This window comes from Stigmatopora argus, chromosome 1, assembly GCF_051989625.1.
Source record: "Stigmatopora argus isolate UIUO_Sarg chromosome 1, RoL_Sarg_1.0, whole genome shotgun sequence".
In the NCBI taxonomy this organism is placed as follows: domain Eukaryota; kingdom Metazoa; phylum Chordata; class Actinopteri; order Syngnathiformes; family Syngnathidae; genus Stigmatopora; species Stigmatopora argus.
In genome coordinates, this window is record NC_135387.1 from 22,823,960 (window position 1) to 22,850,997 (window position 27,038).

The window sequence follows — 27,038 nt, forward strand, 5'->3', positions numbered from 1 at the left end:
TGGTTCTGTCATTTTCTCACACATTCCTATTCATATTATTCACATCTCCAGTACTGTGCCAAAAGAGATTACTGTGGAAAATTGTCCAATTTCACAGAATTGATCAACCATTTTTTATTTTAAATATGTTTCATATATCCAACTCTTGTGTGTCTATGCAACCAATGTGTAATGAGTCTCAAAACAATTACATTTTCTTGCACTAGATGGCAGAAAGTACACACAGTAACTGACCTTCCTCCTCTTCCTGTTGAATTTCAGCTTTGTCGTGTGATGGGAGTTTTTTTGCGCCTATAAAATATTCGTATACAATATAAATTTACATAGTGAGAAACCCTGTTAGATTCATGGAAATTCTAACATATTAGTCACTTTGCATTACAGATCAATACCTGTCAGACACAATGGGCTACCTGCTAGGCAGCCTCAAGAAGGAGAAGGAGCGAACAGCAGCCTTCCAAGCTTTGGGTTTACTGGTAGTTGCAGTCCGAGCCGAAATACAGCCATATCTTTCCAAGATCCTGGAGATTATAAAGGCGGCTCTACCACCCAAGGACTTTGCTCACAAGTTAGTGCAATGAGACTTTGGTTTACTCTTGTGACATTTGAAATATGAGTGCTGTTACAGGAATGTATGGCATTATTTAAGCACTGGATTGGGTGAGCCCGGGATGAGAAGTCACTGGGAGCTGAGTGGTGTGAATATCTTGATGGGAGTCAAGAATATAGTTGACTTTCAAGTACATCACTTCAAAGATGGATAACCACACAATTGACTTGACATTGGGATGAAAGTGGAATAATATAGAATGTGTCTCAGAATTTGTTGAGAATAGGATCAACAGTAACAACTTTCTGATGTCAATACAATCTAGAAAAGTACCAGTACCTTACATTTTCCCACAATGAATGAATTGGCTTATGTTTAATCCTTATGCAAAGTCTGTTGTTCAGGGGGCCTTTTGATCAGTGTCTGCTGACACACTTAACAAAAGTGCTGTTGACAGCAAGTGGGGCTTCTTTGCCATGCACATGGTCCATTAGTTGTTAGATGGATTAAAGAATATTTTTTTTCCTTTTCCTCTCTTATGTGCAGAAGGCAGAAGTCCATTCAGGTAGATGCCACGGTTTTCACCTGTATCAGCATGCTTTCCAGGGCTATGGGTCCCAGCATCCAACCAGACATCAAGGAGCTATTAGAGCCCATGCTAGCTGTGGGCCTCAGGTATGCTAAAAATGATTTAAAAAACATTTTCAAGTACATCATACCGTAGAAACTCAAATAGTGATTAGACCAATAATTTCATATAACCTCTTGTCTTAACAAAAATGTGGGAGCATACATTTACTAGTATTGGGTTTGTGTACATTGCTCCAAAATTTAGCAACATAGAGAAAACCCCAACTCCAGATGTATGACTGACAAATTGTTTTTATTCTTTTAGTATCTAAATAAAAACATATGCTATGTGTGCCAGAAAAATGCACAAATCAAATGTTATTTTTGTAAATACTCTTTCCGCCCTTTACCCCTTTTTAATATGTCCTCTTTTTTTCCAGTCCTGCACTGACAGCGGTGCTTTATGATCTGAGCCGTCAAATCCCACAGCTGAAAAAGGACATTCAGGATGGGCTGCTAAAGATGCTGTCACTGGTTTTGATGCATAAGCCATTACGGCATCCGGGCATGCCCAAGGGATTGGCTCATCAGCTTGCTTCGCCAAGCCTTACCAACATCCCAGAGGCCAGTGATGTTGGCAGCATCACACTGGCCTTGCGCACTCTGGGAAGTTTTGAGTTTGAAGGTAATAGCTTTGACATTGAGACAGTTCAAGTTAAAGTTTGTGTGATTTAATAATGATTCAATCAAGTTCAGTGCTCGCATTATCACCAATTTTTACTCCAATTTTTACAATCTTACTGCAAATGAATATCGCCTCTAAATTTCTATTATGGCCCGCCTCTAACTACTAATAATCGATATCGGTCTGAAAAATCCATATTGGTCGACCTCTAGTCCACTTTACCTACTTGAATTGCTTTGTCCAGAAACAAGTTCTACCCTTTTGCATTATTTAATTAGGGAAGTAAAATTTGCCTTGTGATCTTTCATTAGGACACTCCCTCACCCAGTTTGTGCGACACTGCGCTGACCACTTCTTGAACAGCGAGTATAAGGAAATCCGGATGGAGGCAGCTCGCACCTGCTCCCGTCTCCTCACCCCCTCCATACACCCAATCAGTGGCCATGTTGTGAGTCAGACAGCAGTGCAGGTTGTTGCAGATGTGCTAAGTAAACTTCTAGTGGTTGGCATCACAGATCCAGGTAACCTCTGACAGACTTTTACTGCAGGTAGGCGTCATCATAACGTTCATTCTTACATTTGTTCCTTTGCTCCTTCAGATCCAGACATCCGCTATTGTGTGCTAGCCTCGCTGGACGAGCGCTTTGATGCGCACCTTGCCCAGGCAGAAAACTTGCAGGCACTCTTTGTGGCCTTGAATGATGAGGTGTTTGAGATCAGAGAGCTGGCTATTTGCACAATTGGACGCCTGAGCAGTATGAACCCAGCCTTCGTCATGCCCTTCTTGCGCAAGATGCTCATTCAGGTTTGAGTATGCTTTAAATAGATGTAGTTATTTGAATGCTGAATGTGCAAATGGGAAACTCACAATTGAAAGTTAAGCTGCTCATATGGTGGTAGGAGATTCTTTCCATATTGCACAGCACTAGTAACACAGTCTCTAAGGTGCCTGAGGAGCATCCACTAAACACCAAAGCCTCTGTGTTGTCACTCCACTCCAGTTTGTTGTTTATACGGACTCCCAGGTACTTATAGCTTTAGAGTCTTTAAATCTCCAGTCCTTGAAAGTTCAGCATGACTGCAAATGGGAAGTAATGGCCCCTGCTAAACTCCATCACTGTCTTTGTAATGTCTTATGGAGTAGAATTTTGTATTACGACTTTTCATTACTGTGTAATTATTGGATTGGATTGGATTGGATTGGATAACTTTATTCATCCCGTATTCGGGAAATTTCATTGTGACAGTAGCAAGAGGGTGAGAATGTAGATAAAAGCTTTGGAGAAATCCAAGAATATTATCCTCATTTTGATCCCCCATTGCTACGTGGTGTTTAAGTTTGATGAATGTATCCTTCATAATGGCAGGCTAATAGGCAAAAAAAGTGAACTCACAGTCAGTTTTAATTTTACAATGTTTGAGATCAGTTGGGTGTTTTGCTCCTTTTGCTTGCCTATTGAAGGGAGGTAATACCTAATCCATCAAATATTACATGGCTTTGGTCCAGTGATGGGGACTTTAGGCAAAACACGTCATCACATAGAAATGCAGAATGCAGTCTTAAACCAACCCAGTTAGCTTTACCCTGTGTTAAATGATTCGAAATAAATACACATTTTTGTGGCATGTATTGCAGATCTTGACGGAATTGGAGCACAGTGGCGTTGGTAGAAACAAAGAGCAGAGTGCCCGTATGCTTGGTCATCTAGTGTCCAATGCTCCCCGCCTCATAAGGCCATACATGGAGCCCATCCTCAAGGTACAACTGTGCTTATTTACCATTGTTAATGTCTATATATTTAGCCAGATCTAAAAAAGAAATTGTGAGAATATATTCTCTCCTCACTAAAAATCCACTCTTGCTTCTTCAGGCACTAATCCTCAAATTGAAAGACCCAGACCCAAATCCTGGTGTGGTTATCAGTGTCTTAGCCACCATTGGGGAGTTGGCTCAGGTAAGGCTTGGTATGAGGAACTCGCATGAGAAACTCATAGGTTACTATAGTTACTACAAGTCGGGTCCTCGAGAGCCCCTATCCAGTCTGTTTTCCATATCATCCTCCTCTACCACACTTGAATCAAATGATCATCTCATCAGCAAGCTGTCCAGAAGCTTCATACTGATCCCGATTATTTGATTCATGTGTGTTGGTGGAGAGAGACATGGAAAACAGACTGATGATAATTTCCTCGTGGTGCATTGCAAATATTTTATTTTAGCCATTCTATCTACTGCAAACAATCAGAGCACATTGTAGAATTGAATTGACACAAGAATATGTCAAATGAGGAAAATATGCACAGCCCTGTTGCAGAGAACTAGTCTGTAAAATTAATTTGAGAGGATACTATTGTGAAAGAAATATGATGTATCCTCACTTGATCTCATGTGTAGGTGAGTGGTCTGGAGATGAGAAAGTGGATGGATGAGCTTTTTCCAATCATCATGGATATGTTGCAAGACTCATCCTCTTTAGCCAAGCGACAGGTATGCAAAACTACTCAGTTTACTTTGCACCATTTCACCAGTTGTTATAGTGCACTTAATATTTCTGTTTCTGAACTTCCACTAGGTGGCGCTGTGGACTTTAGGCCAACAGGTGGCCAGCACAGGCTATGTGGTGGAGCCCTACAGAAAGTACCCTTCCCTTCTCGAAGTGCTGCTCAACTTCCTCAAGACAGAACAAAATCAGGGCATCAGAAGAGAAGTATGCACACGAGTGCCTCCGTCCTTTTTTTTTTTTCCCCCTCACGCCTTCCTGAAAGGCGACATGAGCATTTTCCCGGTGCTCAGTGACTTGTAATGAGGCTTAGCAGTTCACATATGCTGAACAAATTAAGGCTTGTCTGTCTGTCTGTTTTGACTTTACCCGTGAATTGTCATCGCACGAATACAAATACTCTGGGATACTTCCTCACTTTTCCGTAGAGACTTAAACATTTGTGCTGTGATGTAATTGGTAATTGTTTGTTTCTCTGCCTGTTACATAAGGCTTGGGGAAGGTAGGTCATTATATTGGCAGTGTATACAAGCCACACAAACCAGAATTTGACCAAAATGTCAGATTTTTTGGAAAAGAAAATAATAAAATGGAAAGGCATACAGAAATAGAAAAATAACTTGAGAATCAGATGAAAAACAGACTACCACCACATGATACTCTTCTTTGATTTTACCTTGTTGTCTCTCTAAATTATAATAAAATAAGATATAAAAAAGCCAAATACAGTACCTAGGCCTACGTCAGTTGAGCTATGAGCTTTTTACTTGACAGTGAGTCCTAATATTCCTCATCTTACATTACTTTTGTACTTCGAAAACCTTAACAATTATTTTTTTAGGTATCTGACCAAAATGATGTACTTGTACCTGTAAGTGTTTTCCTTGTGTGTTTCAGTAGGTTCTTAATAGCTAAAGAGAGGTACGGTTTCATTTAAATCCCACATTTGTAGTTATAAGGGAATACATGACGCAAACATTTCAGTTGCCAATTTGCCTTAATAGACTATTGAGAGTTCTTTATTTCTCTGTTTTAAGAAAGTATTCATTAACATTGGCCCATTTCCACTACTTGGAAGATAACTTACAGTCCTGCTTTGTTTCCCCCCCAGGCGATCCGTGTTCTAGGTCTCCTTGGAGCTCTGGACCCGTACAAGCACAAAGTGAACATTGGCATGATCGACCAGTCACGAGACGCCTCTGCAGTCAGTCTTTCTGAGTCTAAATCAAGTCAAGATTCAGGTATCCCTACAATATTATCCCCGTAACCAATCTCTGCGTAGGTAGCACTTTATTGTGCTCTGGATATTGATTAGTTGAACATTATTTTTTTTGGTTCTTTTCTCTAGTGATATTAAATTCTAAGCAGCTGGAAAATGTGTTCTTCACACCCACACCCTAAGTCTCGTAATGGACCTTATAGACTTTTTCTGGTCATTATTTTTAGACACGTACACAGTGAGGTTATTTTTTGTTGCAAAATTTTATTTTTTCTGGTGTGAGTGCTGTGTGTTTATGTAAGTTTGATGGATAAAGTCATGGCTCATAGATGAGTAGGTGTAATTGCTGCATTATTACTTTAACCGTAATGGAATTTTGCAACGCCTGCAAGGTTTTTTTTTTTACACACGTGCTGACTATAGGACAGTTGTAGCCATAACAGATTGTGTTTGGCTATACATTTTAAAACATGTATTGCAATGAGGCATACAGGACACAGTGCATTTGTAATTGTAAACCACCTGTGGATGGTGAAATACTTAAGGTTTTTAAAATAGGACGGGCCAGTTAACATTTAGAAAATGTGTATAAGACAGTTTTAAAAAAAGTACTTGTCCAATAACAGGCCATTTTTATATGGCATGGTCAGTTCTTTTTGCTGTTTGGGTTGGCAGATATGCCATTTAATAGATGGTTTGGTGTAGTTGTCCCAAACCAAGCATGTAATCATGAATTGGGATAGATGTCTTAGTTTTTTATGGGCTTCTTATATAGGTTTAAAGAGTTGTCTGTTTGGAGCTGGAGTCATTTTTCTATCATTCATCAGGCTCCTTTGAATAGATAATGTGATTACCGACACAGTTTAGAGAATCAACATTCATAGGAATGTCGATTTTCAAAGCTGTCACTTTATGTTTCATCTTTATTCCTGCAGCTGCATTGTCGATTTGTCAATACAAAGATATCGATAGTACTGAATCTCTTCTGCCTGGATCCTCGCTTGCGTCTTGACTTACAATACGGTAATAGAATGAGCAGATTGTTCATAACTGAATGAAGTCCAGCCAGACCTGAAGGATCAGGTTATATGTGTTGGCAGATTTATTAGGGCCGTTGTGTGGTGTATGTGTTTTAGGGGACCAACTTTGCTTGTTACATTTTTCATTAGTTTTGCGCATTTCAAAAACTGGCTATTTCACTAAGACTGTCTTTAAAAAATGTTTAAATATTTTACACCACTTTTTTTGCTTCCTTGAGGACTTATCTACCCCTAAACAGATCACTGTTTTCTGCAGACAACTTGGTTGATTCTATTTAAAAGTGCAAGAGCAAAGCTTCTCTCTTAGGCCTGCAGGCCTATATACATATAATATGTCTACATCACTGAGTCTTCAAGGAGACATGCTCTTTTCCAGAAGGTCAGGGAAACACTAAATACCAGTCCTTTGTATGGTCATGTTGCCCGTAAAACACACCAGACCCACTAACCCTGGAAACAGACACTTGACAAAAACTGATTAGAAGGTAACAATGATGGTTGGTCAACCAACAGCTGTCTTTTAAACTTCCAGGTTATCAAAGGTAATGACATGGTACAGAGGTAACTGTTACTTGGCAAAATACTACTACTATGTACTCAAACCACATGTCCTTCAATCTATTGTGTATCATGCAACAAAGGAAAAGCTGAATTTCTAGTCATTTCAGCCTTCAGAATCGAAGTGCTCCCTTTGTGTAGGTAGATATCCTGGGATATATTACCTAACAATTTGTGGTCTTTGTTCTGGTCATTGGTGTTTCCATCATATCCTGGGGATGACTATAGTTCTTTCTTCATTCCAGCTGATTACAGCACCAGTGAGATGTTGGTCAATATGGGCAACTTGCCTCTGGATGAATTTTACCCAGCTGTGGCCATTGTTACTCTGATGCGCATCCTGAGAGATCCCTCACTGTCAAACCACCATACCATGGTGGTCCAGGCTGTCACATTCATCTTCAAGTCTCTGGGCCTCAAGTGTGTCCAGTTCCTACCTCAGGTCATGCCCACATTTCTCAATGTGATTCGCGTTTGTGATGCCAGTATCCGAGAGGTAGGCAAAGCTAGATGTTACTTTTAATGAGTATACCGGTATTCACAAAGTCAACCTGGTCTCCCTTCTTTTCCTGCTTCTGCAGTTCCTCTTTCAGCAGATGGGAATGGTCGTATGCTTTGTAAAGATCCACATCCGCCCCTACATGGATGACATATTCACCCTCATCAGAGTGAGTAATTATGTTTACTTTCCATCCTTCTAATTATGGTCCCTTCCTTCTCATCACTGGGGATGTTCCAATGATTTAATATGTCACGGATGAGATAAGCAATGGAGAGGAGAGAAGACCTCAAGAGAAGCTCAGAGTAACGAAGCACGGTTACAGATGTTTTTGGAAATGGTCTCATTTGGAACCAGTTTATTGATTAGTCATCTGGTATGACTAACTTTGTTTGAGTCTACTATCTTAGAGCAAAATACCTTTTGGTGTGTGTTTCATTATTTTCATTTTAACATCTTTTAACCTAAAGGTAGCAAAATCTGCTAGTTATTGAAGAAAACTTGCTTTGCCTCATAGCCGTTTAGTCTCTTTTTGCTAATTTTGTATTTTATGAACTAGAAGGTGCAACATTTACGTTTTGTTGCTATTCCATGAAGTTGCTTGAAATCTGTCAAACACTAATCTCCCACAAAAACCTTCAAAAGTAAGATGGTCTCTCTCTTGATATATTTGTGGCTCTATGAATGACAGCTGCCCGCCCCCAATGTCGTAGTAATTTATTTCACAGGATAACACTCAATCAGGACGAACAGAATCGCATCAAATATATCATATACAATCCTTTTAACTTAAGTCTCAAGGCTTTTCCAGCCTCTCACTTATTGGGGAAAAAGGTAACACATCTCACACTGAATTACACACTACATTGGTAACCGCAGTAAACATCTCTGAGGCATGTTTTCCACTCAAAATGTCCAATTCTTTTTTCCTTCTTCAAATGGACAATGACTAATGACAGTCATCTTCATCACAATGTGCCAAATGGCTGCTAAAGGCATATGCTACCCTGCTCTTGCACAAACACACCTGTCGCATACATAATTAAATCGCAAGGCAAAAAATATCAAATGACATTCTTTTTTTTCTCCAAAAGTAGCTCACAACGTCCAGGAATTTTTTATGGTAATATTTTTTAAAGAGAAAAACGCTAGCGAACCGTGCCGCTGTGTCTCAAGTCCCACTGAGGTAATAAAAAGCAGAGTGAAACAATGGATCTATTCAATTTTTTTCTTCAACCTGACTGCTCAATTCATATGAGCGGTCTGGACCAGCCATTTCAGAAGATACACTAATTTGTTCTGTATTCAGCACACATACAAGGCAGGAAGTCTGTATATCCCCCACTGTGAGGCCGATGCGCTAACCACTCAGGCGCTGAATGAATGAATGGACAAATGAATTTTCTCTTCAATATAATTGTTTTTTTTTCTTTTTGGTTTACATTATAATGTTGATGTGGGTATAATATTGAGCTGGGTGCCAAAGATTTTTTTAATGCTATTACAGTTGATATAGGCCTGCAAAATGTACATAAGTGTCATGCTAGCGTCTTTACAATGTATCAAATACATATTCTGCTGATATTGCATAGTTTTTCTTTCCTGGAGACATGAAAATGTACTGTTTTACAGGAGTACTGGACACCTAATAATCCCATGCAGAACACCATCATCCTTCTGATCGAACAGATTGTTGTGGCGCTCGGTGGAGAGTTTAAACTTTATCTGCCTCAGCTCATCCCACACATGTTGCGTGTCTTCATGCATGACAACAGCACTGGGCGCAGTGTTACCATTAAGGTAAGTGCAGGGTGGTGCTCCAAACAAGAATAACAATCTTAGTTTCCAAGTGACAACTTGCAACAATGAATGCTTCCCGCAGAAAACTTGCAAAGCACAAAACAAGCAATAGCAGGATGTTATTTGTCGGGAAATACGGTAAAAAAGGTGAGAACATGCAGCGATTTCCAAATCTCGCACATATTATTTAAAAAAAGGTGAATCGTGGCTGCCTCGCGTGTTATGATTTTGGATGAATTTGAGCTGGAGTGGAAATCCAACTCTTACCACAGAATACCAGACAGACATTGCCATGTATCTCAAAAGTCAAGCTAGAGTTCCAGGCTAATTTTTGTCAATCCTACAAAATGTTCAAGACAAAGACCACAATGACATTGCCATAAACTGAATTTTTGGTGCAGTGTGTTTTGCCCTGTTATTTCTTAGTCTCCTTTATTAAAAGATAACAGCAGCTTATGGACTGGGTCATATGTGAGTCAGCTCTGAATCTGAATTTGACTCATAAGAGTGAATGATGCACAAAATTGAAGTAAATGAAACAGGTTAACCACTACTAAACCAACGGCTCGGAAAAGAAAAACATGCATCAATCATTCAAATGAGATGTTCATTCTCCATGTAGAACCATCTCTGAGCAGGAACATGCACACTTGCACCCCTTCACCTTGGATTCTTGCTGTCAATTCAAATGCTGGGTGATGAGGTCACGCGTTTTAGTGCCTGGAGTGAGGTTCTTCCCTTTGTCCATCTGCTGCTTGCATACAACATTACATATATTGCTCACTCCACCACTTTTAAGGAACACTGCCAAAAATGCCTGTTTGTTGCTCTTTTAAAAATGCGCAATCCATTTTTTTGTTGGTCAACAATTTGTGAAAAGAACAAAAAACAAAGTTGCCACTTTGGTGACTTAAAGTATCAATTCATGAAAAATGATTTCATGACAACATTTGGACCAATGCCAGTGTATACCAGTACATCAGTCAGTAAACGGCAACATACTGTATTTTAAAATTGGCTCACTTATTATGTCTGCTGACAGCTCGTGCAAATTATAAATGGGGATCCCTTAAAAGACCTATTAAGATGTTTGCACTGAGTTGTTTGCTTTCATCTACAGCTTCTAAATGCCATCCAGCTGTTTGGTGCCAACCTCGATGACTACCTCCACCTGTTGCTGCCTCCCATTGTGAAGCTGTTTGATGCATCTGATGTTCCCCTGCAGGCCCGCAAGTTCGTACTGCACAAATATGGATGCACTGTTGTATTAACCAGATATTGTTATGACATTTATAATATTTACAGGACAACTCATATGCTATTAAGTAATTCATCCTCTGGTTTCCTCCCACATACCAAGAAAAGCTACCACATAAAACTGTTGTTGATCATTATATGGAATGTTGGCAGTAAACCTTTTAAACATTTGATCTCAAAAACAATTATTATAAAACTATTTTTATCATCAATATCATTCTCAAAAACTCAAAAATGAAAAGTGGTCATTTCCCTTTTGAATAAACTGGTAAACTTGTACTTATTTGATATTTGCTTAGGGTTGCCTTGGAGACTTTGGACAGACTTACAGAATCCCTGGACTTCACCGATTACGCTTCCCGCATCATTCACCCCATTGTCCGGGCGCTTGACAGTACGCCTGAATTGCGATCCACCGCCATGGACACACTGTCCTCGCTTGTGTTTCAGTTGGGCAAGAAGGTAGGCGTTTGCTCTCCACAGGGTTTCGTTAGATAGACCCATTATTCAGTAGAACACTTCCAGCCGCCCCACTGCTGGCTGCGTATGAACAGTATTTCGGTTATCCTGTCATTACTTCCCGTTAGAATGCTGCTGTCTTTTTGTCAGTGGGGGGTCCTTTTCATGAGAGTGGATAATGTCTACTCCTTGCCTTACCCATTAACATTCATCAACACTCATTAGCATTCCTAATGTAGCCACGTCTGGCAACATGGAAAAAGGAAGTGTTTGATGTAAACCTTATAAGCAGTTTGATCTTTTTTTATTTGGTGAAATGAGGGAAAAGGATTTTCGGGTAAACAAAATTAAGTATATAATTAAGCCGACAGACCTTTTTATTGACTCTTTTGCCTTCCTCCCATTTGCAGTACCAGATATTCATTCCCATGGTAAATAAAGTGATGCTGAAGCACCGGATCAACCACCAACGCTATGACGTACTAATATGCCGTATTGTTAAGGTGAGAGAAAATTAAATCAAATTTTCAACTGCATAGCTAATGATTAATTATACTTCAGATGAGATATGCTTTTTTTCAATTTATAAAAATGTATTTTCCTTTCAACCGCCTGTGTGTGTGGCCTCGTTTTTCATGTGTGGTCTTACATGTGTCAAAAATAGGGCTACACTCTGGCAGAAGAGGAAGAAAACCCTTTAATCTTTCAGCACCGCCATCTACGTGGTAACCAAGGTGATGCACTGGTTAGTGGACCAGTGGAACCTGGACCAATGAAGAAACTTCATGTCAGCACAACAGCACTTCAGAAGGTCAGAAATAATTTGCAGTGGGTGAATCTATTGAGCACACTAACTTGCTGATGGGTAAAACAACTGCAAAAACTCAGTTGAGTAAAATGCTCTACTGAGAAATAATTTAAAATAGTTAATGATATTTTTGACGTAGCTTTGCGAAAATGATGATATTGGATTCAAGGGAGGACTTTTCTGTTGATACTCATATCACTAATGCATGACAAAATAATTGACAATTAGGGGAAAAAAGTCATACCTTCACACAGATCTGAAGATTCAGAAGGTTAAAAAACTTGATTTACTTGCTTGTAATTTGTTAGTCTGTGCATTTGTTAGTTGGCTCGTTTTTTATTCATGTGGGGTGATGTAAGATGTTAGGAATGGTCTGGAGAATCAGTTTGCTTTGTGTAAAATTATGGCCAGTTCCAGTGATTCAAACCCTGGAATTATAATTTTTTTACAAAGACCTTCAGTTCTTTCACAAATTTTGTGGAAAATATTTAGTATTTGCATATTTTTTCTGACAATCTTAACAGTTCAGTGACTCTCAATACAAGTCTTCATACCACAGCTGTTTTTGTGGAAGTTGTTTAAGTAACTTCAAAATAACACTTTTGATACCATACAAGTCGCAACAAGTCCTAGTCGATGACTAAGTTGCACTCAAGACCCTAATTACAGTTTGTCTGAAAACTACATTTATGTCATAAATGTAAAGACTCAGAAAAATACCAGGGTTCTTTTGCACCCTTGAAAAATCTTCAAATAAAAATAAATTCAAATAAGGCCTTAGTTCGAATTAAAATGTCTTAAATCCAAATTTCAATCCTGATAAATACATATAATTCCTTTTCAAACTTGTTCCGTCCATAATTTCTGAGCACAATATGGCACCAATGTCTTGGGCTCTTATGAGATTTCATGCAAGCGTAGCAGACTGATCCCACGCGGTTCTCACAGCTTTAAGAAAACATTTTTTTCCCTCACAGGCCTGGGGTGCTGCTAGAAAGGTTTCCAAGGACGACTGGCTGGAGTGGTTGAGACGCTTAAGTGTCGTGCTCCTGAAGGAGTCTTCCTCCCCAGCGCTGCGATCGTGTTGGTCGCTGGCTCAAACCTACATCCCACTGGCCAGGTACAGCACCACATTAGTCATACACTAAAGTATTAAGACACCTGGCCATTATACTTACAGGAACTAATGATGCAAGAAAATATGGAATTGATCGTCTGTTTTCCTCAAACATTTTGACTTTTTCTTTTAACCATTTAATCTGGGAAAAAAAGACTTCTATGAAGTGTTCTCATAAAGTTGGAAACTTAGACTTTTGGAAATGGCTTTGAAAACTTTGATTAATATAACAGCTGATTAAGGGTTTTGATTTCTATCTCTTAAATGTATCCATACCTACAAAATTCGACCGGTTCCCTTTGTTAACAATATTGTATATTACATATCCCCCCATTGAGTTAGATTTTTCTAGAAGTGTGATAAACGGTATTATTGTTGTTTATTTTTTTCCACCCACGCTGGAATTATATTAAAATATAAATCACTCATTACAGATACCCTTACATGGGCATGAAAAATAATGTTTACATGGGAGAGAACAGAAGTCAGTCTAAATGGATGTTGAAATGAAAACTATCTTTGTGCATTTTATTGCGTGATAAGTTTATTATTAATAGTAACTATCGCGACTGGCTCAAAACCAATGTAAATTAAGTACAACTTTTTTTTAGGAAAATTGGGATGATGTAGTTAAACAAAAACCTGAAATCTGTTTGCCGCACTCAAAAATCTAAAACAGCTGTCAGATCTAACTCAAGAATAATTTGGGGCCCAGAGTAACAGACTAGAACTCAGTGAATACCATTACTGGTGATTGATTTCCAAAACCATAGTTTGAATGGATTAGACATCTACCTAGTGTCAAACTTACTTAAATTCACAGCAGAAGTAGGTATTAAAAAAACCGTGGCTCTATTGCCACAGCATGCAGACCACTGATAACACACCTGTTATTGGCACTGGAGTTAACCCCATCTCAGAGATTAGGGAAGATCCTTTTTTAGCACTTGCATTCTAGATAGCTACCTTTTAGTACATCGCAAGAAAAAAGCTGTTGTTGTAGACCATTGTTTATGTCAAAAACACGAGCAGTTTCCAGATGTGGCTAGTTGACTAAATTAGAAGCAGATTGTAGTATTTGGTTAATCAGTGATCTGTGTTTTTTCCTCAGCAACTCCAAGTCTGTCTAGTAAACATTTATGTATCTTTGTTCACAGGGACCTTTTCAATGCAGCTTTCTTATCCTGCTGGTCTGAGCTAAGTGAAGACCAGCAGGATGAGCTGATCCGCAGCATTGAGTTAGCACTGACTTCGCAAGACATCGCTGAGGTCACCCAGACGCTACTTAACCTCGCAGAGTTCATGGAGCATAGTGACAAGGTAGGCCTCTAGTTTAATCAAACACGGAAGATAATGCAGTATATTTATTTTTCACTGCTTGAGTTCCTTGATTGAAAGAAATTGAAGAATCCACCGGAAGTAATTAACATCTATCATTCTGAAAACGGTTGTAACACTATTATGAGAACTCTGGCTAACCACGGCGACTGCCATTATCCACATATGGAGAAAACATGGAACACTGGTGCACCTTCCCAGGAGTGGGCGGCCTGGAAATAATATCCCAAGAGCTCAGCAACCTCGAAGTCACAAAGGAACCCATGAAAAATATCTCCAAAAACCCCTCAGGCCTACCTTTCCTCGGTTAAGGTCACTGTTTATGACTAAAAAAAAAGATTTCCAGGGCAAAAATCTTTGCTGATCAAGCAGAATAAAATCTCTTCTTACCTTTGCTAAAAAAATGAATGATTCTCAAGGCCTTTCAGGCAATATTCAATGGACAGACAACAGTTGAGGTAAAACCTTTTGGAAGCTGTGTCTCTTATCTGGAATAAATGTAACACAGCTTTTTGGAAAATGCTTTTTCCACACATAGTCCAACACGTTTGAATAGCTTTACGAAATAAACAGTTTATAGAAATCAATCACGTGTTTCTAGCTGTTAGAGGTCAACAAAAATACTTTATAACACAGATATTGCCTCTTTTTTTAGGGTCCTCTCCCATTAAGAGATGACAATGGCATTGTGCTGCTTGGTGAGAGAGCTGCCAAATGCCGTGCCTACGCCAAGGCTTTGCATTATAAAGAGTTGGAGTTTCAAAAAGGTCCTTCGCCCCTCATCCTGGAGTCACTTATCAGGTAAGACAAGCAAAACTCAGACAACTTTATAAATGGCTTGTATTTACTTAGATTGTAATCGCTAAGCATTTCAACACCAGAGTTTACCGCGTTTGGACTCTTATCCTGAACATTGAAAGTTCACAATGTGCGCATTGTTTATTTCTGAATCAATGGGCTTTCAAGCCATGGCCAAGCCATTCATATGCAATGGCTGTAATGATACACTAACTCATGATTAAATTACACTTACTTCATTAAATTTCTTTTTTTTTAAATATACATTTAGATTGACATTTAATTTAATGTAACAAATCACCTGAACATATCTAAACATGAATACGAGCAAAACTGATGAACTGATTAATGAATAATAAAATCCTGGGTAATTAATGCCTGACAAAATCTATGCAATTTTGTCTGGTTGTTCCTGACAATCACAGGGGCATATTACATGACATATTGTCATGATGTCACTGTGTCCTAGAATGTACAAGTTGTGACACTTTATGAGTAGAGCCTTCCTGATCATTGGAAACTGACACGAAGGCTGCTGTCTGACAGCTGATGTTGTCAAGAGACGGGACAATCAGTAATGGGGATGGAGTCACTTTTCATCATAATAGTAACGGTGGTCTGCTCCACCCGGTTCAATACATTGGCTATAAACAAGACCGGAAAATGGAATTCACTATCTATTTTGTCAGCTTGTGGTGAAGGGAGACTTGTAAGTGACAGACGCTACTGGCATCCGCACACGCAGGAAACAAAAAACAAAATCCGAAAGCAAGAGAATGCACTCACCAGTCACAAATTTACACGATTGTTCAGTATACATTAACAAATAGTAGTTACACGTAGGACATTTCACACTATTTGGCACAACAAGGGAAATTTATGACATGCTGGATTCCTTGTGGCATGGTCATTAAGAGTCCAAATCGGCAGTCAGTGGACATCTCACACTAGACGAGTCATTGGTGGCGATAGACGTCCAAACCATTTTAACTGGGAAAGGCCCCCTGTTAATGCAGTGGATGTGGTAAATTTAAATAAAAAAAATTACATACACAATAAGTGAATAATAATAATAATAATAATAATAATAATAATAATAATAATAATAATAATAATCGGACATAGGCTTTGTCATCATCATTGACTCGACAAAAGCCTAATTGTCATCATACTCAGCTGCATATGACGAAATTGGTAGTGCTTCTCCATAAGGTGCGCTTTCCCGGCAAAAGGCCCAAATAAGTGATAATTTCAGACTTGAAGTAGACTGAAATAGACTCGAATAAAAGATTCATGTTTCATTAACGACAGATATATATAAGATCTGGTAGTGACCCTATCAAGTTTTTGGGGGGGTCAAAAAAGGGCATTTAAAAATCTACTTAAACCCACCAACAAAACTAAAATCAGTCTTATTTGGAGATTTTTTTTTCCTCAGACATATTTTTTTAATCTTGCCAGGATTGGAAAATAAGTGCAAATATTTGTTGCATTAGAGAGGCCCGTTAAAAAATACAACTATTTTTTAGGGCCAATTTCACATCTCGTTCCTATTAGTTCCTGGTACCAGTAGTTAGGCACAGTCTTTGTCACAAAAATTAAGTTTGACAGGTAATATAATCCAACTGCTAATTTCTGATTTGAAAATAAATAAATAAAAGGAATTTACAATCCACATGCCATGTTTTCCATGCCCGTTGCTTTTGCATCATTGCTCTTTTTTCAGAATGGAATGCAAAAGCATTTTGGACATTTGCCCCTTTTTCATCTATGAGTGCCTGGACCTGTGTTTTTTAGAAGCCTGTTTTCAATTTCTCAGGAGCATTGATTAGGATGAATGATGGAAGCAGGCACTCCTGTGTTTTGAATATCCCATCTGTTTCTCACCTTTACGCAATTTCCCATTAAAAAAATATCTTAAGGCTGGTTTGTTAGAGCACTACAAAAACCTCGCTCTAATGAATCTTGACTATTTCAAAAAATGTCTTATGTATTATCTGATCTTAATTCAGATAATATTAATGGCAGCAGTGATTACTAGTCATGGTCTGTGTTAATGATCTTTAAATGATTTTATATTTTATTTTGTCAGGAGTCCTTATTATAGGCTTTGATCATTTTTGTTTATCCTTTCTGATGGATGAGAAGTTAAGTAGTAAGTATGAGAGGGTCTCCTTACCTTGCTAACAGTTTTGGCAGTATCTCCTCCGTTTGTCAGAGTTGTCACCACTTCTGACAAAGGGAGGAAATTCTTTCAAACCTGCAAAGTCAGAGATAACAAATCCTCAAAATTCAGTTCAAATATGTGACTATTTATGCGAAGTAATTCTTAGCTTCATCCTGTTACATTCCATAGCTGACAGAATAGAGCTATAGTGACCACCAGTGCCACCATTACAGAACAGATTGTGCCCAACCTTAGAGCTTGGACATTACATGGTCATCATTAATTCTCCATTAAGATGATTGTGGTCCTAGGAAGTATGCATGCTAATTAAGGATGCAAATCTTCTTGGCGCATCATTCTTTACACGTGCAAGTACTGACAGAAACACAAAAGTACAAATTACTGTGTACCACAAGCCAAACACACTGACAGATAACCACAACCCTGTTTCCACTTTGTCGAGCAGCTGCAGTCCATTGCCAACATTTTTGACCCTGTCTGGTCTCTTGTACAGACATGTCTTTCATTGCGCATGCTTTTGGAGTGTGGACGTTATCTTGTTGGCTCCATTTGTGATGTGACTGCAGTGTTTTGGCAGGCTGGTCAATAAAATGAGGGCCTTGCAGTTCATACAATGGGAGCCCATTTTATTTATAAAACTTCATGGGACTTTGCTCAACAAATGCTCACATTATTAATATTTTCCACAAAGTTTTTCGGTCGATTCCACCAGTTTGATTACGTTTGTGGACTTGGATTAGCGAGCCTTTCCCTACATTCCATAGGTCTTTATGTGGACTTTATTCCACTGTCAATTTCTTCCAAAAAGGAAGGGATAGCATTCCAGCCATAATTAGATGTTTATTTTTACTTCATCTGGCACCTTGTTTAATGAAAATTTCCAAATAATACTACCACAGAACTCGTATAGAATAAGTATTCTTTTGTTGATACTTTTTAAAGAATGCCTGTGCTTTTACGAACTCGTTGATCAAATCATAACACAATTGAGACTATGAAGCACGCATTTTTTCTAATGCCAGAGAAGAGTATGTTTTGGGTTTGTGTGTGGTCTTCAATGCTGGGATAGCAGCCTTAGAACTTTGTGTATGGAGGTAGCCAGAGGTCGGAAACTCAAAGCAAATAAGTTTGAGATGAATGTTAAGAAATACTGTGGTGTGCATTACATTGGTCACATTTTATTGCTATGCAGGCACAGAAGTAGGGAAGTTATGGTAATTGACAAATATGTTAGCCATGTCATTTCCCTTTAAAATAAAATAGTGTTTATTTTCTTTCATAAAAAATGTGCATACATACACTCTTAGATTTTACGAATGAGAAACTTCATACTTGAACAGCCCCCCCAAATATGCAGCCTAATTCCAATATAATTGGTCCCACTCCAACAATTAAAATGTTCAAAATAGGTTTACTCATCTCGAACATTGTATTTATTTAGATAAATCTTTGGTACTCTCCATTATGATACTGATTGGGTGGTGTTGTGGGGCATTTTATTTTATAAGCACTATAAATGAGTCATAATCCAGCCACTCATGTGGTACAGTGATAAAAGAACACATATACAATTTTAGAAAATACAATATTTTATTGATAAATACACTACACACAACTACAACTTACAATCGCACGGTATATAAAAAAAACATTCAACTGACGCAAACCTAATCAGGCCACTTACAAACAATTTGCCTTTCTTTGGCAGCTGAGGACAATCCATCATTTGGTTGATCTTGAATAAGGGAAAGCTTGTGTGATGTTGATCCAGGATGTACAGCTGTAAAACTTATAGCTGGAAACCTACAGGCCGGACCTTCATCTCCACCTTTTTGAGCGAATAGTTGGGACCGTGCCATCCGTACCAAGTGATCCCATCTGTGCTCTTCATGTGCTCACCATAGCGGTAAAAAACTCCATTCAAGTTTGAGTCAGTGCAGCAATTGTACCAGTAACCACCTAGAAAGAAATTAGATTGAGATGAGACAATTAAATGAAGAGGTGATATTAGGTTTTTGACATTTCTCCTTTAAAGAGTCATTGTTCCATTGTTACTTTTAGTTGCTTGAATTACCTTTGCGTAATGAAGCACAGTCATCTACACATTTGTCATTGTCTTTGTTGAGGGTGCTGAAGTTGGTGTTGTTATGGTAGCGCAGGGAATCTCCAGCATTTCCACGGTATTGGGCAAGGAAGAGCCTGAAGCTGTTGAGCTCATTGGCCACAGTGAAAAAGCCATACTCAGCATAACGTGTCTCTCCTTCCCAGTCCTGCATTTCAAATATTTAATGGCACTGTGTTACCTTTTGTGTGTGCATTGTGTGCTGTTGGGCATTAAAAAAAGTTTTATGTATTTTGTCTTCTGGAAAGTACCCTGTACTTTCTTGAGCAGAACCTACCTCCATCTCAATCCTTAGCACACTGGGCTGCCTTGTTAGACGGAATATGTGGTCATTGCCGAGCCAGAAGTCTCCACGAATGGATCCAAATCCACTTTTGTACTGCTTCCAGTCACGGTTAAATGACGTCAGGCCAATTTTACGCCTTTGGATTAGAGTCCAGCCACCCCCATTTGTTTTCATATCACAGAACACCTAAAGGCATATTCATAATGTAATGTAAAAATGATCGTCATTCTTTCTCAAAATTAGACAATACAAAGATGCCTTTGCTATTACTTACACTAAGCTCAGGTGTTCCTAAAAACTCATCTTTTGGAATTTTGTACTCGCCAGAGATCCTGTAGTTTTTGCTGTAGAGTGATGCACAGTCATACATGGCATCTGGATGGGGGGAGAATGTTGTCATTTATTTTAAAATTGTAAATCATTTGATCAAATCTGTTTTTTTCTTTAGCTTCATCAATGTGTGGCAAAATTCTTACATTCTTACGTGTTTTGAACAGAATGTTTTTTTTTTGCTTTAAAATTTTCAGACCGACACCTCTGATTAGTGTTGTCTTTTTACCGAAATCATTTAGCTTTAAATTAATGTCTGAGACAGTCCACCAGATTGTATTTCCAGTTCCAGATGAGGGATTTTATTTTCAATACAGATTAAAGTGATTACTGATTTACCAAAATCATACAAATTACAACCGCTATTATTGATGCTTACCTGATGTTGTCTGAGGTGCAGATTGTAGGGTCTGAAGCTGCATGATCTCCACGCGGTTGTTAATTTCAGAGTACTTGCTCTCGGCCTCAGTTACCCTGGCTTCCTGCTGCCGGTTCTGCTTGTCCAGGTCCATCATTTGCCTTACTACATTCATCAAGTCTACTTCCTGCTTGCGACTCAGCTCCCCCAGGAGACTGGTCAGATTTGCCACTTGAACCTTTAGAGAACGTACCTCATCGCAGCACTGAGCTTTAGGTGGCTTAGGTGGTTTCAGTATCTTCCTGGGTTTCTGAGCCATTGCCCCAGCCACCATAAGAATGGTGACTGCCAGAATGCTGAGATTGACTTTTGACATTTTTTGACAGTTTGCGTTCAGAACCTAAATGCAGTCTGTCAAGTTTTGGTGGTTCAGTAGTTCTTCTTTGAACAGCTCTCCCTGGTTTCCTCAATGAAGATCTCCTTTCCCAGAGCATCTTAAGTATTTGCAATTGAACCCACCCCTTTTTTCCAGTGCTCAACCCTCTGGCTTTAAGTCTTTCTCATCCCTGCCCCTTTACCTTTTCTTACAATTTACTTTCACTAAGTCCACAGAAGCTATACTCGTGTGCTGCTCGTTGCTTGGCCCCTTGGAATGTAACTTTTTTAATGTCTCCAGTAAAAAATAATATAAAAAAGAGCAAAAAAGAACGTCAAAGTTGATGCTTGAAATTCCAAATTCATTTAGAAAATTAAGTCAACTTCATAATTCTCCAAATTACTTTTAATGATTAGGATACACGAAAACCTTGCTCCTTTGCAGACCTTTGCATTTTCTTTGCGTTCTCAGCTACCTCTGCAGATTTTATTTGCAGTATATTCTTTGAGAGAAATGTTGGTTATGTAAATGTAGCATTTATGATGTTTTCATAAATTAGGATGGGAAAAGAATCTGGTTAGTAAAATAGCCACCCTGCAGTCCAGAGCTTTCGCCTACAGAGAAAATTTGGCACATCATGAAGAGCCTAATGCAACAAAGCAGGGCTAAGACAGTCGAACTGTTAGAGGCCTGTATTAGAAATGCATTGGAAAGCATTCCCATTTTTTAAACATGAGAAACTTGTTTCCTTGGTCCCCATATATTTGCAGACTGGTGAAAGAAGAGAGGCGATGCCTCAGTAGTGAAAAGGGCCTTGTCACAACTTTTTTGAAATGGGTTGAAACCATGGAATTTAACATTTTGCCCTTAAAATTATACATTTTCTCAAACATCTTTTCTATCATATTCTATTCTGAGGAACATATTGAAACATGGCAGTTTTTATTATTTGTATCGTGTCGTAACATTTTTGGAATTCAGTTTGTACATTTTTGTTAATTGGATAGGAATATATATATATATATATATATATATATATATTATACATATATATACACATATATAGTATACATATATATATACTATATATATGTATACTATATATATAATGTAATATTTCCTGTGGCATTTTAATTGTAATTATTGCCAATTATCAGATTGTATAATCAGGGCACACAATATCACAATCAGAGAAGATAATACAGGGGAAAAAATTGTTTGACATGTCATATGAGGCTTATGTTGCCTAAATAGATATTTTTATCATTTAGTATTGTGGCTGTCCTTGAATTCCGTATTAAAGGGGCGTTTTGTGAAGTGATAATAGTTGGTCATTAAACTCGTGAATTCTATAACCAAAGTCTCTAATGTGCGTCAGAGTCTTGGCGGAAAAATCTCATAAATCTCACTTGCTTCTAATGTATCCTAATGGCATTGCTTTCCTATTTACTTGCCCTGAACTCTTTCATTCAGAGCTAACACACCCAGCTGGATGTTGTTTGTGTATGTTTACAAGCTCACTGTTTTTCCTTGGAAACAGCACACTTAAATACACACCCTCTAATTCAGTTCATTAGATGTTACACAATATACTCACCGAAAGCACCCTACAACCAATCTCTTTACCAGATTTCTTTTGCCCTCAGTAGGGACACTTTCGACCACCTGTCAAGCTAATTGCATTTATCCTAAAATGGTGGCTGACATAACGCTGTAGTAACAAAATGCTCACTGGAGGCTTTTCTGCCACTATACATGACCGAAAGATGTTTTGCTATTAAGCAGTGACCACTGGTGCTAAACTGTCAGCAGAATACTCTTTGGTTCAATTACTTGGGGTGAAAAAGAACCAGAGGATTCTTTTTCAAAATGTTGAGTTATAACATAATGTTTATTCTCCATTCTTCATAACCTCTTTTTCTACATGTATATATCGTTTATAGGCATTTAGCCTATTACTCCCACTTGCTCATACATGAATCATTATTATGATGCACTATTTCAAGCCTTTGTTTACTGACATACACTGTGGTCTACAATTAGCTCTTGTTTAATATAAATTAGACTTGATTCCAAATCACTAAGACCTATTACGGATTAAATTATATCAGTATTGCATGGATATCAAAGCTAAACATAACATTTTAGCAATATAGTTTTAATTAAACCTGATTTTGGATGGAATTTGAGGTAGGCCTCTTTCCTTAGAATTGCCAGTAGATATGACAATTGAAACACCAATCCTCTATTGTATTTAATGCAGTCAGTGAATATAGAATAAACAGGTACAAGCAAAGAGAAGAAATTCACTTAAACCAAATTGACCAGTTGTCTGGAACCTTTCTACTGGGAGATTGTAATTTAAGTTTAGAGGTATGAACAAATAAATGAACAATAACCAAAAAATACCTACTACTGTTTTATCGGAATTGGGGTTTGCATTTTCATTTTGTATTAGAAACAAATCAGTTTTTACAGGGTCTTTAACGAAAATGTAACACACTATTATTCTATTTTCCATGACTACACTGGGGGCATTGTGCAGCTCACTGGCTGACTTCATGTCTTGGCAGACCTTCAGATGTCCTGGTGGCTTAGGTTTGTGATGGCTGCCAGGTGGTATCTGTTATACAGCAAATGCAAGCCACTCCATCAGCTAATCGTTTGCCACTCTCCAAACAAGTAGCTAAGACATGCATCCTGTGGGGAAAGAGTGTAAATTGGCCCCAATTCTCATATCTTACCGAAGGTCTGAATAAGAACATTTTTGTGCAATTAGAAATGGTTTTAAGAGAAATGTTGTCACAGGATATATATAAGGGCCCACAATATTTAGTGTCTGTTGTGTTCTCTGGATGAGGGTCAATTCTCAGTTGTTTTTATTTTAATTTAATTCAGTTATTTAGTTTTAGCTATAGGCAGCCCAGTGGGCCAAGTGGTTAGCGCGTCGGCCTAACAGCTCTGGGGTCCTGGGTTCAAGTCCAGATCGGTCCACCTGTGTGGAGTTTGCATGTTCTCCCCGGGCGTGCGTGGGTTTCCTCTGGGTACTCCGGTTTCCTCCCACATTCAAAAAACATGCATTGTAGGCTGATTGGACACTCTAAATTGCACCTAGGTATGGGTGTGTGTGCATGGTTGTCCATCTCCTTGTGCCCTGCGATCGGCTGGCCACCGAATCAGGATGTCCCCCGCCTCTGGCCCGGAGACAGCTGGGATTGGCCCCAGCACCCCCGTGACCCTAATGAGGATAAAGCGGTTCAGAAAATTAGTGAGTGAGTTTTAGCTATGCTTTCTGTACCACTTAATTTTACATGTTTCAACATAAATTAGGGAATATTTCCACTGTAATCCTATTAAGAAAATTGTAAGTATGCAGAGGCAAGTCCAGACTTTTTCGTTCACACAGCAGCAGCATTCCAATGAGGTCACTTCCAGGTTTTTAGGGATGGGGGCACCAGAGCCACTTTGTTCTGTAGGCCTCTAAACCTGAAGGTGACAAGCGCAGGAAACATGGTCTGCTCTGGCCTCCCACTTGGTGATAGTGTTGGAATAGTTTCTCCAGCTGGAAGCCCAACATGCCTGGGGTAACAAAAAAAAGACCAACAGAAACTTTTGCCTGTTTTCTGTTTCCTGTGTTAAACAGAACAAAATCTATTCTACATATTTAGTAGAATCTATTTGGTTAAGGGAAAAAACAGTTTAATGGTGTCAAAGGTCTATGCCCCCCATAGCAACTATTGTTGTGGAATTATATAGACTGCTGGACACTGTCATTCCACCAGTTGCTCTCCAGCACTGTTGCTAGGTTGTATGCTTAATTGCATGTTCACTCCGTGTAACAGATTGCCTGGACTTTTAGCAGGATGTGTCCTTATTTACCGATTTTACAGCTGTCCTGTTCAGCTGCTTTGGAGAATGATAACTCTGAGTTTCTTTTAAAGCTAAAAAAATTTGTGTGCCACGTGGGAGTTTAGTGTACTCCCCTTGCAGTAATATGTTGTTTATTCAGGAAATGTATCAGGACAGATGAGCCTCACAGAACATGGATATTAATAATGAATTATAATTTGCTACGTAGTTGTAAGTAGCGTTAAGATTTTTATGATTATTATTATTCTTTTTACCAGTGAAGCACCATATGGGGAGTTGATATATATACCTAATAAACAGGGGGTTAAGAAGAGAAGATTCTTACAATGAAAATTACAAGGAGTAGCTGTAAAGAAGGAAGCAGACTTCAAGTACTTGGGGTCAACAGTGCAGGCTGATGGAGAATGTGGAAAGGAAGGGAGGAACCATGTGGAACAGCTGGAGGAAAGTATCAGGTGTGTTATGTGATAGGAGAGTGTCAACGACGATGAAAGGAAAGGTCTACAGGACAGTGGTGAGGCCATGATATATGGCTTAGAGACAGCAGTTCTTGTAAAAAGACAGCAGGCAAAGCTAGAAGTAGTGGAGATGAAGGTGCTGAGGTCCTTCTTATGATTGACCAGGTTGGATAGTATCAATTGATTTTATTATTTATTTTTTAATGTTTTTTATTTTATTTTTAGAAATGGGTCAATAAGAGAGAGTATGAAGGTTAGGCATGGTCAGGGAAAGTAGACTGATGGGTTGAATATGTCTAGAGGAGAGATATCGGTAGAAGGATGTTGAAGGTGGAACTGCCAGGGAACAAGTATAGAAGTGGTCCAAGGAGAAGATACATGGATGTAGTGAGAGAGGACATGTAAGGGGCTGGTGTAGGGGAGGATGACTCCGTGTTGAAGGAATGCATTTGGTTTCTATTCAAGTCACTCACTTGTGTGTTTATTAAGTTTACCTGTCACACACTCATGTCTCACAAGCAGCTTTATAATGTTTGGAATGGTCACTTGATGAGCCATTTCATCATATTCTGACCTCAACAGTGTTTCAAAGCGCAAATATACTCAGGTATCCCTCATAAAATACCCCGAGGAACTCCACTGCATACCAGCATTTATCAAAGGCCTAATTTCTCCAGATATATTGGCTGTGGTCACTCATGTGTTTTGCCATTAAGGAAATACATTAGAGTTGCCTTTCAAAGTAGTGTTTCCAGATGTTGAGTTCAGTGTGTTCATGTTGGATTTATTGGTAACACATTTGTGACCTAGCATAGCAAAATGTGTCTGAAATTGCACAGAGCGATTCTGAGATGATATGCGAGGGTTTTTCACCCGGTGAAAATTTTCCTTATTGAACGTTCAATAAACAGTAATTTTATCATTTCCAAGTTCATTATCATTAAATAAAAAGTGTTCATCTTGTTAAAACTCGGCCAAAAAAGTGACACCCTGAATTGGTGGCTAGCCAATCGCAGGGCGTAAAGAGATGGACAACCATTCACGCTCACACGCATACCTAGGGGCAATTTATAGTGTTATATCCTAATATTAGGAAGTTATTTAACCTGTGAATACTATTGTCAAAAAAGCCAAAAGTGATTTTATCTTAACTCAGATATCCTTCCTGCAAAATTCGTATGAGTTCAACTGAAAACCTTTTCATTTAAAACTTATTTATTTCATTTTAATTTTTTTCCCTCAGTATCAACAATAAACTGCAGCAACCAGAAGCTGCATCAGGTGTGTTGGAGTATGCCATGAAACATTTTGGTGAACTGGTAAGTATCTTGAATAAAATTTAAAAATAAATAAATAAAAAGTAAAATCTTTAATAGAGAGAGGTCTAATTGATTTTAAAGATGTGCAAAATCAGCAAAATAGTATATATTTATGTATACATGCATAGAGAGAAAATTTGGTTTGTAGTTTGTCCTCCCCCTCCCTTATCAAAAAAGCCTTATAAAAGGGTTGTCACCCCCAAAAAGAAAAACCTACTACATAATTTTTACATAGATTTTTTTTCTTGTGGGATATGGAATTTCAGAAACTTGGCTCTGGATTTGGTAATTCCTATTGACACCTTTACCTTATTACACCATCATATATGCTCATGATAAAATATAACCTTCATGAACTCGGTAATGTTTGGTCTTTTGTCTGCATACTCTTTAGGGGGTGTCCTTGATCATTCCAGCTGCATACCTGCAGAACACCATGTTCTAAAAAACTAACATGTGGCAAACCCATTTACTTTGCTGATTTGTCATTTACAGGGAGAATTCTTCCCCCTGTGTTTTAAGAAATATAAAT

General features: G+C 38.5%; 2 protein-coding genes across 2 annotated transcripts in view; one reads left to right on the forward strand and one right to left on the reverse strand.

Moving 5' to 3' along the window:
• The window catches only part of mtor (mechanistic target of rapamycin kinase), a 60,042-nt gene that overhangs the window by 4,653 nt on the left and 28,351 nt on the right, over window positions 1-27,038 (forward strand). The window contains exons 9-29 of the mRNA XM_077609169.1: window positions 385-568; window positions 1,097-1,225; window positions 1,561-1,805; window positions 2,117-2,326; window positions 2,405-2,610; window positions 3,442-3,564; window positions 3,677-3,760; window positions 4,201-4,293; window positions 4,379-4,513; window positions 5,418-5,547; window positions 7,369-7,619; window positions 7,705-7,791; window positions 9,255-9,422; window positions 10,543-10,655; window positions 10,979-11,141; window positions 11,549-11,641; window positions 11,803-11,949; window positions 12,924-13,066; window positions 14,221-14,383; window positions 15,057-15,202; window positions 26,431-26,506. Of these exons, the coding sequence (XP_077465295.1) occupies window positions 385-568; window positions 1,097-1,225; window positions 1,561-1,805; window positions 2,117-2,326; window positions 2,405-2,610; window positions 3,442-3,564; window positions 3,677-3,760; window positions 4,201-4,293; window positions 4,379-4,513; window positions 5,418-5,547; window positions 7,369-7,619; window positions 7,705-7,791; window positions 9,255-9,422; window positions 10,543-10,655; window positions 10,979-11,141; window positions 11,549-11,641; window positions 11,803-11,949; window positions 12,924-13,066; window positions 14,221-14,383; window positions 15,057-15,202; window positions 26,431-26,506 (3,089 nt within the window). The remainder of the gene's footprint in view (window positions 1-384; window positions 569-1,096; window positions 1,226-1,560; window positions 1,806-2,116; window positions 2,327-2,404; window positions 2,611-3,441; window positions 3,565-3,676; window positions 3,761-4,200; window positions 4,294-4,378; window positions 4,514-5,417; window positions 5,548-7,368; window positions 7,620-7,704; window positions 7,792-9,254; window positions 9,423-10,542; window positions 10,656-10,978; window positions 11,142-11,548; window positions 11,642-11,802; window positions 11,950-12,923; window positions 13,067-14,220; window positions 14,384-15,056; window positions 15,203-26,430; window positions 26,507-27,038) is intronic.
• Window positions 18,956-20,934, reverse strand: angptl7 (angiopoietin-like 7). The gene is made up of 5 exons (XM_077604267.1): window positions 20,505-20,934; window positions 20,070-20,170; window positions 19,787-19,981; window positions 19,462-19,657; window positions 18,956-19,346 (listed from the first exon to the last, which is right to left on the reverse strand). The coding sequence occupies exons 1-5, from the start codon at window positions 20,857-20,859 to the stop codon at window positions 19,177-19,179; spliced, it is 1,017 nt and encodes a 338-aa protein (XP_077460393.1). The 5' UTR covers window positions 20,860-20,934; the 3' UTR covers window positions 18,956-19,176.

Excerpts from the sequence above, each read along its gene's own strand:
- angptl7 (XM_077604267.1), bottom strand. The coding sequence starts at position 20,859 with ATGTCAAAAGTCAATCTCAGCATTCTGGCAGTCACCATTCTTATGGTG. Across the intron at positions 20,171-20,504 it reads TGCACCTCAGACAACATCAG|ATGCCATGTATGACTGTGCA; the intron begins GTAAGCATCAAT and ends CCCCCCATCCAG. Across the intron at positions 19,347-19,461 it reads CTGTGCTTCATTACGCAAAG|GTGGTTACTGGTACAATTGC; the intron begins GTAATTCAAGCA and ends ATTTCTTTCTAG.